The 15,057-nt window shown below is 46.5% G+C and overlaps 1 protein-coding gene across 3 annotated transcripts in view; it reads left to right on the top strand.

The window, feature by feature from the left end:
- The window catches only part of WDR59 (WD repeat domain 59), a 45,867-nt gene extending 31,068 nt beyond the window's left edge, over positions 1–14,799 (top strand). For all 3 annotated transcript variants that reach the window (XM_081872247.1, XM_081872246.1, XM_081872248.1), the window contains 8 exons: positions 5,013–5,149; positions 6,251–6,332; positions 6,693–6,805; positions 8,037–8,175; positions 8,274–8,346; positions 8,852–8,975; positions 12,832–12,974; positions 13,388–14,799. In XM_081872247.1, the coding sequence (XP_081728373.1) occupies positions 5,013–5,149; positions 6,251–6,332; positions 6,693–6,805; positions 8,037–8,175; positions 8,274–8,346; positions 8,852–8,975; positions 12,832–12,974; positions 13,388–13,623 (1,047 nt within the window). In that variant the 3' untranslated portion in view covers positions 13,624–14,799. The remainder of the gene's footprint in view (positions 1–5,012; positions 5,150–6,250; positions 6,333–6,692; positions 6,806–8,036; positions 8,176–8,273; positions 8,347–8,851; positions 8,976–12,831; positions 12,975–13,387) is intronic.
- Positions 14,800–15,057: the final 258 nt, after the last annotated feature.

Below are 15,057 nucleotides of genomic sequence, written 5' to 3'. Positions count from 1 at the left end.
CTCTGAGGATGGGGCTTGGGTGCCCTCTAGATCCCTGCCCCTCCTTGGGAGAGCAAACTCTGAAAAATAGGTGAGCTTCCCTAATTTACATAATTTCTACAGAGCATTTCCTTCAGCTTGCCTGTGCCTGAAATATGCTTTCCCCCTGTGCAACAGTGGTTGGGGTGAAGAGCTGTAGGGTAAGTAAGTCTGAGGAGAGGGTGTTCTTTCCAGAACCCCCACCCCACCTCTCTATGAAGTCCTTCATCTAAGCCACCATTGCCATCATGTATGAGGAATGAGTTCTCCTTTGGGGGGGAAAGCCACTAAGCCTCTTGCAGTAGTATCAGTGCTGGAAGGAGTGGAACAATGTAATGCTGGAGCTATGATGTTGAAGGAGATGGAATTCATGGAAGAAGGACTCTGTGTAAAATTTGAAATCAACTGAGGGGGAAAAGTTAACAATGCCTCCTGCAATACTTTTGAAAAAAGGATGGAAATACAGGAAGCGGGAAATCATTTTTTTTCTAAATGACAAAGATGGAAGCCCATGGCCACAGGAAATGGAATTGGAAGATATGGATACATCTTTAGGGGCTGTGAATTAATGTCTACATAATTTGTTAGCAAGCCCTGATAATACTCACAAGTGTAGCATAAGGCTGAGTCAGCAGTTAGACTCGCCAGTAGACCCATCAAGTCAAAGCAAGTATTTCGCCTTCCCAAGTCTATGCTGCTAGTGCCATCCTTACCAGTACTCTAAGCAAGGTGGCAGCAGCTAAGTTGCAACCAACATTGGGGGGGGGGTGACATCCCACCAGGCCTCCTGTGGGGAGGGGGCTGAGTCCCATTCCAGCAGACATTGAGGTGGGGAGCTGTAGAGGCCTCAGCCCCATAGAGTTGGCAGGCCTGGGCAGCAAAGACATTGAGGGACATATTTTTTAATAAATTATGAATATTGTCTTATTATATAAAGAATAAGGACTGAATGTGTTTTTAAAGTCTGGAGGTAAAGTTGTGAGATTGGACTAGAGGAAGATTAAGGCTTACTTATAATAACTGGACAAACTTTTGGAATTATTGGATGGGAAGGAAAAGGAATGAACCTGCGGTGCCTGGATTTAATATCAGGAAAACATCAGCTAGCAGAGGGATGAATAACTGGACATTACTCTGGATTGAACACTGGATTATTATGAGGAATTTTTGTTGACACAACTGAAAGATGGATAGTTTGAAGTCACACTTACACACACATGTACACTCTGTTATTATTCTTATCTCTCTGTCAGCTTGCTTCTTTCTTTGTTTTGTTTCTGTTTTTATTGTATGCTGAAAAGTCTTAATAAAATTATATTTTTTAAAAAGGAATGGATCCCCCTACCAGTCTCTCCTTCCACATCAGGCAATGGGCTTTGGTGGTGGTAGCAGAGAGCTGGCAGGAGGAGAGTCTTTTCTTGCCCAGGGCCAGTTTAACTTAGACTGTCTTGTGCTCTGGCTGATGGTGGTAGAGATAAGCACCTGCGGGGGCTACCATTTCATATCAGCCCCGGGTTGGGGGGCATTAAGGGAAGCAGTGTGGTATCCCACCCCCTTCCCCAAACACACATTGCATGCATCCAGAGCACATTCATAGTACAAGGTTAGCGTGATTCAAGTGATAGTAGTGCCTCTTTGAGGTCTATATCTTCATCTGTACCAGTGATGGGGAGCCTTTGGCCCTCTAGATGTTGTTGCACTCCAGTTCCATCAACTCCAGCCAGCATGGTCAGTGGCTGGGAATGGTGGAAATTGTAGTTCAGCAACATAGGTCCATAGATTCCCTGGCTCTGACCTAAGTGTCTGAAACTTGAGATGCAGCCTGAGATACCTGATGTAGTATAGTCTACTTCACCACTTAATTCTTGCTGAATATGTGGACTTAGGCCTAAGCCTGCAGACCTGAATAAGTAGCTCCAAGTTCCAGCTCTGCCATGGAGCAAAATGTTGTGCCAGGTGGCAATTTGTGCACCTTATTTTTAAGAAGTGATGAGAATTACTAATCGGTGATGCTGCTAAGTTATTTGTATGGCAGTGGTTGAGTCATAAAGCTCCATTGCATTGTGTTGAGGGAGAAGAAAACAAACAAAAAAAATTGTGTGCATGCGTGCGCGCACACAACTTCTAAGCAGCAGATCAGGGCAAATGATATCTGTATTCCTAGTAGCCAGAATGCAATAACCAACCAGCCATCCTGATTGATTGCTGTGTCTTGTGTCTCTTGTTTGCTGACTGTAGGTGATCAGGGCTTTGCTTTGGATACTGGCACGGAGAAAGCAGAGTATTATGGGACCTCAGTCTCTTTAACTGACTCTGCCCTCCCTTCGCAGACCAGTTTGATTTAGGGGTGAGCTAACATTATTTGACATAATATGGGTGCAGTGCAGATTCTTAGTGAAAAGTTGTTTTTGAATTCTTGACCCCTTGACGTATCAGCTGAGGCTTCATCCATCTAATGTGCTGCTAAAGGGAAGTGTACACGAGTCACCAGAGGGTGGAAGGATTTCATAGCCCCACACCCTGCTGATTGTGCAAATATCCCAGGGGTTGCTACAAAGTGGTTGGTGGCTTATTCTTGGGCTTGCTTCATGTCTATATATCCATAACCAGTTGCCATGGCTCCTCTCTTCCTTCCCGTGTGCTGGTGCAGACCATCAGCTCGTTGTGAGCTCGTTGAGCTCAGTTGCCGCTTCCATCCCCATCCCATGACATCCCTCTTCCTGATGCTTAGAAGTTGAGGAGGTTGCTTGGTCTTTTCATTTCCTCTGTGGCTCTTTTGCTCTATCAAGTCACTGAGTGTGTATCTGGCCAAGCCTTTGCCAAGCCGGTGCCCTCCAGGTGTTTTGAACTGCAACTCCCATCAGTATGTTGCTCAGGGCTGAAGGGAGTTGCAGTCCAAAACACCTGGAGGGTTTGGCAAATGCTGATCTGGATTCCATTTGATTGCATTACAGTTCATAATGAAATTGGAGGTGTAAGCAGCCTGTCCTTGTGTCTCAGGGCAGCTGGTTACAGCATAGTAGCCTCCAAGCAATGTTGAAAACAGGGTGGGGATGGGGTACCAGTGTTACATCACCAGTAACAGCTATGGAGACATATTTGAAATCGTGCCCTGTGGAATCTCTGACACCCAAGTGCAAGAGAAGGGGACAGGCAGACTTCAGAATAAAATGACTGAAAACAACCAGTCTTTATGTGTGAAATTTGCCTAGTTTGGAATAAGTTGCTGAACCCTGCTTTTCTTTCTCTCTTTAGTATAGAGTACACACAGGCCTTTGTGTTTGCTTCTGCCTGAGCAAAGTGGCCTGGGGGACTCCCTGTTCAGCATGATCTCCAAGTCTCTCATTCCCAGTTTGTACTAATCCTCAATTTTTGTCTCCAAAGTGAATGTGTGGAATTGCAGGCTGTATAGTCTGTATGAGAAAGAACTCGTGCCCCCCACGAGGCACCAGTATGACTTTGCTTGACTTTCCCCCTCTGAGATCATAGAGCCCCCTGGGCCTCTGGCCGCTCAGGGTGGGAAGCTTCCTCTGCAGATGTGTCGCTGTGCCAGTGCAGAGTTTGTCTCTTGAGTGTTCACTTTCTTAGGGTTTGCTTTCTCAGGGTTGTGGTCTCTCCTTCAGGCTTCAAATCCCAGAAGTTCTTCTAACTCACAGCTTTTTAAATAGCTGGCGAGAGGTGCATGAACCATAACTGGCTTTGTGCATTCCTCTGTGCACCCACCCACCTCCCTACGTACACATTTCCCCCCTATAAATTCTGTTTTGCTCCAACAAACAGCTTTGGATGTTAATGATTCGTGCAAATAGGGGAACTTCAAGGGAATTGCGCTTTTGTGTATTTGCACGTATTATTGCATCTGCAACAGGGACTTGCATGGGAGGAGGGGTGGGAGGCAGGAATTCCCTCTATTAGGTAGAGGTCATGTGTCGGTTTATTCTGTGAGAGATGCACCAAGTCACCACCTTGGACTTTAATGGCTTGATCACATGCAGTAAGCACAGCTTGATCAGTGTTGCCTGGACCTTTTCAGCCAAAGTCCCTCTGAGAATGAACTTGGACCTCATGGCTTCCATCTTTCCTGACTCTGCATGTGTCTCCCTTCCCCTTCACCCAGTAGGCAGCTAGAAGCAAATCTAAGAACTAAATGGGAAAACGTGGCCAAAGGAATGAGTGAAACCGTGGACTTGAGACAGTCTTTGTGGCTGTAAGCACAGGGCAGGGCATGGCTAGTTTGCTTGCAGCCCATGCTCTTGTTTTGAAAGTGAACGTTGCCTGTCCTCCTGGTACAGCGTTTCCTGCTGTGTGGCCTCTGCCAGGCTCATTCCCTCCAGCTCTCATGAAGCACAGCTGTGTTGGGAGCTGTATTTCTGAAGGGCACCAGATTGGCAGAGGCTGCTTTCGTGCCAGGCTGGCCGTGCACCAGCACACCCTGCCTGCTCATGTGGCCACAACCACTTGGATTCTAGGGAGGTCTCCTTTTTCCAAATCTTTCTTACTTTCACTCTCCATATGCCACATGGAACATACCTTCTACAGTCAGATTGGTGGCTGGGACTATGCCTTTTCCACCAAGGTTATACAAGGATTAGCTTGTTACTTCTGTGGTAGAGCATCTGCTTTGCCTGCAAAAGGTCCCAGATTCAATCCCTAGCATCTCCTGGTAGGGCTGGAGGAGTTCTCTGTCTGAAACCCAGGAGAGCTTCTGCCCGGTCACATTAGCCAGATCAATGAAGAGCCTGACTCTGCATAAGGCAGCTTCCTGCTTTAGCTGCCTCTTCTCTAGGCTTTACCCACTGTTCTTGCTGCTGTCTTGACTGCCTTTTATCAAGTCTCCCTGTGTATTAGCTGCTCCTGTTTGCTTGGTTGGTCCTAAGGCAGAGCTTCCAGGGCCGTGGGCTGAATGTTCTCCTTCCAAAGCTTCCCTGCCTGCCCTCAGTCTGCAGTCTTTCTCCCTCATCACTGCTTTTAAAATGCTGCTCTGTCTACTGCAGAAATCCAGGAGATGGAAGAGCAGCAAGCGAGAGGGGACAGATGCTGCCAACCGGCCTATCAAAGCTGCCGGAAAAGTGATCATTCAGGATGTCTCTTGCCTGCTTCCTGTTCACAAATTACTAGGGGAGATGTACATGTGAGTACCTGGGCCACATGTGCAAGAAACTCTGTGTGGCAACTCAGTCTTGGGTACTGTTCTGGGGGACAGGTTAAGAACTCAGCCTGTGATCCTATTCTGCACTTTCTGTTACAGGCCTTCACCCTATCAGGACAGAAAGTCTGTCCCTGGGCCGCCTACAATCCTGAATTCCTTCCTCCACCCCCACCCCCTGCCTTTTGCAGGCATGCAAATAGCCACTTGCCTGGTTGTCTGTGGTGAGCTTGGTTGCCCCCAGCTGACCAGGCAAATCCACATTCTCTCTTTTAGCCTTAAAGAGCTCCTGGCTGTGATTCAGGCTGTTGGGCCTTTTCTTCCTGGAAGGGGGAAAGCAGGAACCCTGAACCGACTTCCAGAGCTCAGTCTTTCATTTAAGGAATGCTGTGTTCTGGAGACAGTGCACTGGAGTTCACTCCTCCCAGCTTTCCAGCTATACTACTGTATAGCTCGGGGTGAGGTGGGGAGGAGAGACAGCCTTGTATCTCTCTTCTGGCCTTTCTTTCTCCGTCATTCTGGCAGAGAGAACTTAGAGCCTAGTGACTGCTTTGCGCCCTGCTATGTTTCCAAGCTAGGAAATGGCAACAGGGGGCTGAGGTGCCTTGAGTGCTGTGACTCCACCTGTCCTGGGCAGAAAAGAACGGAGATTCAGTAACTAGCCACTGCCCAAGTTGTCTGCCAGCAGTCATCCCCCCACCCCAATGGTCTCAACAGAAGAGGAAGGGAAGCTGCAGAGCTGGCCTCCAGTGTTTGTGTCTGGTTGGAACCTGTCTTTGAATTTTTAAAATGCCTCTTGCTTGATGGGTGGTGGTGGTGGGCTTCAGAAGCCTCTGTCTTTTGCATGGCTGGAATATAGACTACAGCACACAGGTAAAAACTCCACCCATTGCTCTGCCCATCTTTGTCTCTGGCCTTACCCACCACCAGCCTTCAATTCCAGTAAGATTGCCTGTGAAGGAATGCAATTCTCTGACCGAAAAGGGTTCCCCACTCCTGCTTTACATGAAATATGGAGAATCAGGCCAAGCCTTTGAGAGTGATGTCTCCCCCACTTGTGCATCACCTGCTATTCTTGTCCTTCAGACTGAACGTGACTGACATCCAGGAGACCTGTCAGAAGAACGCTGCCTCTGCCCTGACTGTGGGACGCAAGGATCTCTTGCAGGTACTTTTGCTAGCCCAGCGAGGCATCTCCCATCGCTAAGCAATATTGTCTGGGGAGCATCTTGACTTAGGGAGCAGCAGAGAGTGGGCCAATGGTCCAGCCTGAGCTTTTTACTCTCTTCTTTGTTGCTCAGCTACTTGTCTTCTTTCCCCCATCCCTGTTCTAGTGGCCCCCTCTCTTCCATAGGTGGATTTACACCATCCATGCAACATGGAGCTATGGATTTCAGCAGACAACCTTCAACCTCTTCCCTACAGTGTTACTGCTTGCTTTGTGGGCTGCACAGCATGGACATCTGTGTGTGTGTGTGTGTGTGTGTGTGTGTGTGTGTGTGCCCATCATCTGCTCCTTCTTTTCCAGGTCTGGTCACTGGCCACAGTAGCAACTGATCTCTGCCTTGGCCCAAACTCCGACCCAGACTTGGAGACCCCCTGGGCCCAGCATCCATTCGGCCGCCAGCTCCTGGATTCTCTGTAAGCAGCTGGAATAAGAATCGGGGGGAGGGTGGGGAAGAGGCGAGGACCCAAAGGCTTAAACAAAACAGTGCCTTTTATTTTCTTCCTATTTTCTTCCTGGGTGCATCTTGGGTGTTGAGTGGTTGGTCACCTATAGTAGTGGGTCTCAACAGTTTCTGCACTCCCAGTTTGGGGATCATTGAGGTCATCAGGAATCTCTGCTTTGGCTGCAGCTCCCTCAGCCCTAACTAACATGTGCTGTGGGCAGGTAAATCCCATAAGTATTTGTTGTGGTGTAAATAAATCCTATCAGTCTGCCCTGAATATTTTTGCAATTGGTTTCGTTGGATGTCTCGGTTCTCTATTATGACAGAGGGAGGGAGAGTTATTTTGCTATGCCATGCAACACTTCATTATCTTCTCTCACAGCTGGGTGGGGAATCTGTAGTCTGCCAGATGCAGGGAGACTCCAGTTCTCATCACCTGTGATCATTGGCCATGCTGGCTTGGGCTGATGGGAGTTGTAGTGCAACCACTTCGGGAGGGCCACATGTTCCCAATCCCTTCATCTGTGGTATCCCTTGTCAGTCATATTTTGTTCTCAATTAAAAATACACACTCACAAAAAATTACTTAGCTTTTTGTTATTGCTTGAAGCACCAGTGTGTTCCTTTTCAAATTGTAGATCATCCAGGATCTCATTGGATGGTGCTTATGTTCCCCAAGGCTCCCCAGCCCATCTTCTTTTGCAAATATGGTGACCTATAAAACCATAGAGACTTGAGGAAAAAAAGGTGTGTCTCTCAGCTAGGCAGTGGTCTTTGTTTTAGTCCAAGCTTTGTATACTTTGCAAAGTGAATCTGAAATCAGGCACAAAAATTCAGCATCCTGGTTCTCTCACCTTTTCCTTTGCAAATGAAAGCAAAAACAAGTGAAGACCCCTTTTTTTGCTACAAAGAAAAACCCAAGAAACATTGGGAAGTATGAAGAATGTGAAATCCCCAAGCCTGCTGGTGGTAATGCTAAACAGGAATTCTGCTTTGGAGCACTTGTTTGCCTCCTCTTTGGTTTTGTTGAGGGCAAAGCAAATAATGGTTTATATCTACTTGATATTTTCCTCTAAGACGTTGGGTTGCCAAATCTGAATTATTTTTTCTTTGGGGGCAGGTGGCCCGCATCTCTGCTTTGAGCCTTGTGTGTGTGAGTGGCCATTGGTCTACCCAGTCTTCTCTTTCCCTCCCCTTCCTAGGGTGGCCCACTATTGCCAGCTCCATGACGTGCAGACTCTGGCGATGCTGTGCAGCGTCTTTGAAGCCCAGTCCAGGCCACAGGGAGCCCTGATTCCTGTGGGATTCTTTCCTCAACGCTCCTCCAGCCACAGCCGATATGTACGGGTAGACTCTGCCTCTGACTGCTTTCCCCAAAAGGACCAGTCAAGGTCGGTTCTTCCGGTGATGCAACTTCCCTCTTGTCTCTCTCCCAACAGCCCAGCTTTACCTCCTCTGGCTCCTGTTCCAGCATGTCAGACCCTGGACTCAGCACTAGCAGCTGGAACATAGGTGAGTGCACTGCTGTCAGCTCTGAAATACCCAGTAGGAAGAGATTTTGGCATCTTGGAAGATCACCTCCCAGCCCTCTTTGTTCAGATAATTAAAAGAAAGCTTAGGTTTTCATATCTGGGTCTTTTCCTTTGTACTTTGGGGACTTAATAATTGTGAGCCACTTTGAGAACCCAGATTGCATTACAAGTGGGATTTTAAAATCAAAAATAAATTTGGGTGGTCGCTTTGCACTTGGCAAATCTGCTTGCAAAAGGGCAATTGAACACAATTGTGCAAAGCACTTTCCATTGACTACCCAAGGCCAGCTCTTGGGCGACTTTGCCTTAATTCACAATGAGAGGCAGTGACTGGCCCAAAGTGACCTAGTGAGCTTCATGGCTGCATGGGGATTGAACCCTGGTCTCCTAGGTCCTAGTCCAAAACTCCCATCTCCACCAGCACAGCCCTCTGTGAGCTGCCACCTTCTTGTAAGGTCTTCTATCCACCCTTTGACCTCCTGCAGCCAGCAAAGAATTGGACCACATACCAGCCTGGGGCGAGTCTTCACCTGACGACTTCCGCTTTGGGAACTTGGCATTCGCTGACCACCGGGATCGCGAGAAGGATCAGCATGACAAGAACAAAAGGTACAGAAGGGTGGTAAGGCTTGGGAGGGAGGGTGGCAGAAAACTTTTTGGTGTCCTTGGTTGAATGTGATGCCACAAGGGAGGTGAACTGAGCTTCAAATCAACTGCATTCCAATTGGCTCTGCATTCCTTTTTTTTTTTTTTTTTTTTTGAGCATTTCCTGTTCCCTCCTAGAGTGCAGTTAGGCTGAGGTGGGGGTGGGAAGTGGGGAACCTTTGCAACTCCAGGCTAGCTCTTGGTTTAACTGGGGAGTGCAGCTGAACCAGCAGGTCGTTTTGGTCTGCCAGGGAGTTGGAATATCAACACACACATTTACTTTTGAGGTCCTCATGTTTTCATTTCTTTTTAAATCTTCCATTCCAATCTCCCACAAACAAAAAAGTTATCCTTCCTCAAGCTGCACCCCAGGCAGCACTTGGAGATCGTGAACTTGGGCATGGGTGCAGCCAAGATTGTTTTTTTTTTGGGGGGGAGGGGACAGGCTTTTGTTAGGGAAGCAGAACCTCAGATTTTGATTGATTTTGATTGAGTGGGGGGGGGGACAGCTGCCTCCCTGGCTACGCCCATGAGCTTATTTTTTATTAAGGATTTTCTTGTTTTACAGAAGTGTAGTGCCTCGTATTTTTTTTTTCCTTCTTCTTCCATGTAACATTTTTACAAATCCGTTTCATTTGTTGAGGCATTAGGGGGAGAAGAAAACAGAAAGAAAAAAAGGAAGGGGGGTGGGGAGAGGGAGGATGGATGGGGGTGGGGTCGGGTGGCGGTGTTTCTATTATGCTTAATGTATGTAGTTTGGTGTCAGCGTTGCTTGTGTTGTTCACTTGTGTTCCTTTGGTGGTGAGAGAGGTTGGGGTTGGCTTAGGGTGTGATTGTTTGCTTGTGATTGGCTGTGGTGATCTTTGTTTTCGTGTGTGAGTGAGGTGGGTGGGTGTTTTGGATCAGGTTAGCCATATTGATTTGTATGCTGTTGGTGGATTATTGTCATTGTCCTGTTGGGCTAAATGTTTGTGCACAGTTTTCTCTTTGGAGGCATCTTGCCAAACCTGAGGAGGAAAAGTCCTGCTGCTCTCCTCCTTCACACTGATACAGCTGGTGGCTAGCACTGTGCTCCTTGAATGCTGTGTCTATTACATTATTCAGCTGTACAATTTTATATTTCTGCAAACTATTGCCAAGATAAAAGTTTCTCTCTACTTTACACGAACATGCGTGCTCAATCATTCTCCTCCGCCTCTTCCTCCCAATTTTAGAAAGTTTTATTCTTTGTGAAAGTGCTAGAATCTGAGCCACTTTTCTTAACTGTTTGACCTACAGAGGCACATACAGTAGAACCTCAGCTTTCAAGTGTTTCAGAAGCTGAACAATTCAGAACCAGAACACCGAAAACCCAGAAGTAATTGCTTCCGGTTTTGAACGTGCCTCGGAAGTTGAACAGCTTCCAAGGCGTGTTTCCCCATTTTTCCAATTGATTTTGTCGACTACCCTTTGTCTTGGAACTTTGAAGTGTCAGGCATAGCTCTAATGGCTTTAGCCCAAACGTAGCAGAGTTTTCCTGCACAGCGAAGAAGCTAGTTGAGGTGGAAATGACTAGTCAGCTAGACTCAGAATAACTATTTACAGGATTTATTAAAAGGAAAAAGAAACCAGCAGAGTTTCTGCATACAAAACAAAGTAAAATAAATCCTTTCACTCTCTCTCTCTCAAACCTAAACCCTTGCACATTTGCTTGTTCTTTATCTTTGCCAATGGTTTAGTTAATACATCTGCTACATTTTCTTCACTTGGTACATAAGTACATGTGATTATATTGTCCTGTACACAGCAACGTACATTTTGGTATTTTACAGAGATATGTTTGGAACGTGATTTGAAACCCTCTGTTTTACTTAAGGTTATACAAGCCTGATTATCAATGTAAACTCGTACTGGTTCTCCACAATTTACATTTAAATCTGCTAACAAATGCTTGAAATAAATCACCTCGTTGCACAATTCACTCAATGCGGCGTACTCAGATTCTGTTGATGACACACTTACAACGTCTTGCTTGCGTGACCGCCAGCTGATTAAAGCTCCACCGACCATTATGACTAGTCCTGTGACACATTTTCTATCTGGCAAATTTCCCCAGTCACTATCACAGAAGCAACTCAACATTTCATCCTCTGAAGAATTTAATTGTAACATATAGCCAATTGTCTGTTTGAGGTATCTCAGAACTTGTTTTACCCCTTTCCAGGCATTTAGTGTGGGTTTTGAGACCAATCTACTCAATATGCCTACTGCATAGCTAATATCAGGTCTGGACCACTGTGCTAGATACAATAAACTTCCAATTGCAGAATGATATATATCAGGATGTTCAAATTCAGGACTCTCATCTATATGAAGTGTTTTTATGAAACCTGGATCCATAGGCACCACTGCCCCTTTGCAATCCTGCATCCTGTATGTAGTCAGTAGTTGTTTAACTTTGTTCTGCTGACTAATTAGGCAGCTGCCATCTTGGGCCCAGCACACTTCCAACCCTAGATGTGTCCTAACCGGGCCTAAGTCCTTCATTTTGAACTTGCTGGACAATTGCTTGGCAAACCTTTTAGTTTGTTTATCTGTTTTGCAAGCATACAATACATCATCTACATAAATCAGACAAAACTCTTGATCACTGCCTGTACCACGTACATAAACGCAATTGTCAGCTGTACTCTGCTTGAAACCAAATGACACTAAGGCCTCATGGAAACATTTGTTCCAAGATCTTGCTGCCTGTTTGAGACCATATAAAGCTTTGTTTAATTTCAACACTCTATTGGAACCTGTCTCATAACCAGGCGGTTCGGCTAGATACAGGTCTTCTGATATTGATGCATGTAAATATGCAGTCTGGATATCAAAATGGTTTAACAGGAGTTTTCTCTTTGCTCAAAGCGTTAGAATCAACCTTACACTGTCCCCCTTAGCAGTAGGGGGAAAAGTCTCGTCATAATCTTTTCCAGGCCTCTGAGAGTATCCTTGAGCCACTAAACGAGCTTTGTATTTGTACTTTCCTGTCACCAGAGGTTTAAGTTTAAGAGTTTTCCTGCACAGTGAAGAAGCTAGTTGAGGTGGAAATGACTAGTCAGCTAGACTCAGAATAACTATTTACAGGATTTATTAAAAGGAAAAAGAAACCAGCAGAGTTTCTGCATACAAAACAAAGTAAAATAAATCCTTTCACTCTCTCTCTCTCAACCTTACACAGCGCTCCTACTCCTAACACACCACACCCCAAACGTACTAGCATTCCTAGATAACAGAGTTGAGTGCTGGTCGTTAACCAATCGGAGTGAGTAGTTTCTAGGTCAAGCAGACCTTGGCTTTCTGCCAAGAGTAAATTGACACTGCCTTGAGTTAATTGTGTGAAGCCAGAATCTGCAAGTTTTCATGAGAATCAATTAACAGAAACTGAACACTTTGATCCTCGGTTTTTGAATGTTTTGGAAGTTGAACTGTCTTTCGGAATGTTTTACGTTTGAAAACCTAGGTTCCACTGTACTACGATAATACTGCATACTACAGACATACAAAACTGAGAAGAATAAAAAGCAGCAGCATGAAGCAAAACCCATCTAGGTAACTTGGAACATACAGAAAAACCTACATAAACACAAAACAAAATCAGATAGGTCCCTGCCCCTAAGAGCACACAATCTGAGTTTTATTTGGATGGTGGGGGCAAAGGGAAGAGAGGTTGCTGAGGTGGTATCATGCAGTGACTGTGAATAAATGCCAGCCTTCGCTAGCCTGGGACAAAGGCGCTTAGGTGCCCTTTGGCTTCATTGTATGTGGAGATGAGGACTCTGTGATCTTTCTCCAGGCTTCTGGACCCAGCCAACACCCAGCAGTTTGATGACTTTAAGAAGTGCTACGGAGAAATCCTTTACCGCTGGGGCCTGCGAGAGAAGCGGGCGGAAGTTCTCAAGTTTGTCTCTTGCCCCCCTGACCCGCACAAGGGGATTGGTGAGTGGAAACCTTGATGGAGGAACTGTAGAACTCAGTGGAAAAGTAGATGCTGTGCATGCAAGAAGGTCCTGGGTTTCCTTCCCACAGAAATTGTCCTTGGACTGGGTAGTTCAGGCCTCTCTCTTTCCTCTCTCCCTCCTACAAAATTGATCCATGGGAGCAGAGTCTTTCTACTTTGGTTAATGCGATATTTGCCGGAGGGGGCTTTTTAGCTTCTTCTTTTGAGATGCCCTCTGGCAGAAAGAAAAGAAGGTAAAACCAAAGAGCCCACAGTGGTGGTGTTAGTACCATGCTGGCGTCCAGATCCTAGCTTTCTCATATGCCAGCCTTTTCCCTGCAGGTGCAGCCTTGCTTGCAAGAGCCCTTCCCATAACTTCTCCACTGCTTCTTCTTTTTTTCTCTCCTCACAGAGTTTGGAGTCTACTGCAGCCACTGCCGCAGCGAAGTGCGTGGTGTTCAGTGTGCCCTGTGCAAGGGCTTTGCGTTCCAGTGTGCCATCTGCCACGTGGCAGTCCGAGGCTCTTCCAACTTCTGCCTGACTTGTGGGCACGGAGGACACACCAGCCACATGATGGAGTGGTTCCGCACTCAGGAAGTGTGTCCCACAGGCTGTGGATGCCACTGCTTGCTGGAGAGCACTTTCTGACCAAGCGTCGTTGGAGCCTGATTTTGTCCACACGTGGTCTCTGTTGGGCCACTCTTGGGAAGCAGAGAGGCTGGTGTCTTCCCATGTTGCTTTCAGGAGGGGTGGCCAGTTGTCTTAGTTGCTGATGGGTTGATGCAGCACTCTGCCAGCAGACGTTTGGGTGGGATGGCTTGTGGTCCATGAGCATCCCATAAGCTCCTGGAGGGCTTCCTGTTTCAGCAGAGTATCTTCCCTAAAGTGCAGGGAAAGAGCCTGTTATTTGCAAAAGACAATCATTGGAGAGGGATGGAGGGATTACAGGCCTTGCAGTCAGTCTGGAGATGAGGAACAAATCAAATGCATTTGCTGGATACTTGAGAAATTTGCAGCACACGGGGAACTGTGTTGTGATCCATTTTCCCCTGAACTACCATTCCTTGCCCTCATGAAGCTCTCTGTACTGCACAAACAGAAGTATCAAAGTTAGCAGAGAGAGAAAGAGCTTCGTATACATACAAGGAGGAAGATGCACAAACAGGCTGGGTTGGCTGAAGAGTCCCTTGTGCATAGAATGCAGCATAATCATTTCTGTGAGCATCGAACAGAAAGCTCTCAAGTGGATTTCTTCTCTCTCTCCATCTGAGAATTGGACATGGCTTCATTACCAGAGATGGGTGGCCTGTTTGATTTGCTCCCTTTCCCTTCCTTTTCGTTTTATAAAAGGCTGTTACTTCTGGGCCTACCTCAGTGACCTTTTTGCTTGGCTGCGCCTTTTGAACTCCTTGAGGACCTGCCACCCGTTGCAGGACTGGAGTCAATGGCCTGCCAATTCTGGTGGTGGATTCTGTAAGGCCAAGAGGGTCTAAGAACAGCTGCAAGGAGCAGCACCAGCCACCGACTTTGCAGTAGTGATTTCAGGACTCAAAGATCAGTATTTTTTTCTTGCCAAAATGCATTCCGGCCCAAAGGGAAGGGCAAAGAAAGAGGCTCCCCTCCGGCCAGCAGGTGCCCAGATTCCTTGGCGGATGGAAATGGGAGCCTGAGTGGAGTTCTTCTGTCTGCTGTCTGGGGCTTTGACCGTCAGGCTAGCTGAGCCAACTTAGTGCATGGACACTGCCTACATGGTTCTTTTCCAGCCTTGTAGTTCAGGAAGTGTATTTGTGTATATTCTGTAATAAAATGAGAACATTTTATAAAGCTGTCTTGCTCTGTCATCACTGCTTGTAAGTCGTCATCTTGCACTCAGTGAACGCTCATATTTCTGCTTTGTGGTGGATTGCTTTTATTATTAAGCTGCCAAATGCATGGCATTGTGCTAAAAAAAGTATTGTAAATTAGGCTGCGGAGGGCAACTTGCCCTTGGCAGGCCTGATGTTCTTGCTAGGTGCCTGTGACATCATCATGGCAGCTTAACCAAGATTGTGGAAGGCTTTTAGACAAGAACTAATAACAGTC

Source organism: Podarcis erhardii, assembly GCF_964252035.2.
Source record: "Podarcis erhardii genome assembly, chromosome: 7".
Lineage (NCBI taxonomy): Eukaryota > Metazoa > Chordata > Lepidosauria > Squamata > Lacertidae > Podarcis > Podarcis erhardii.
The sequence above is the reverse complement of the archived record's forward strand: the minus strand, read 5'-3'. Positions and strand labels throughout refer to the sequence as shown.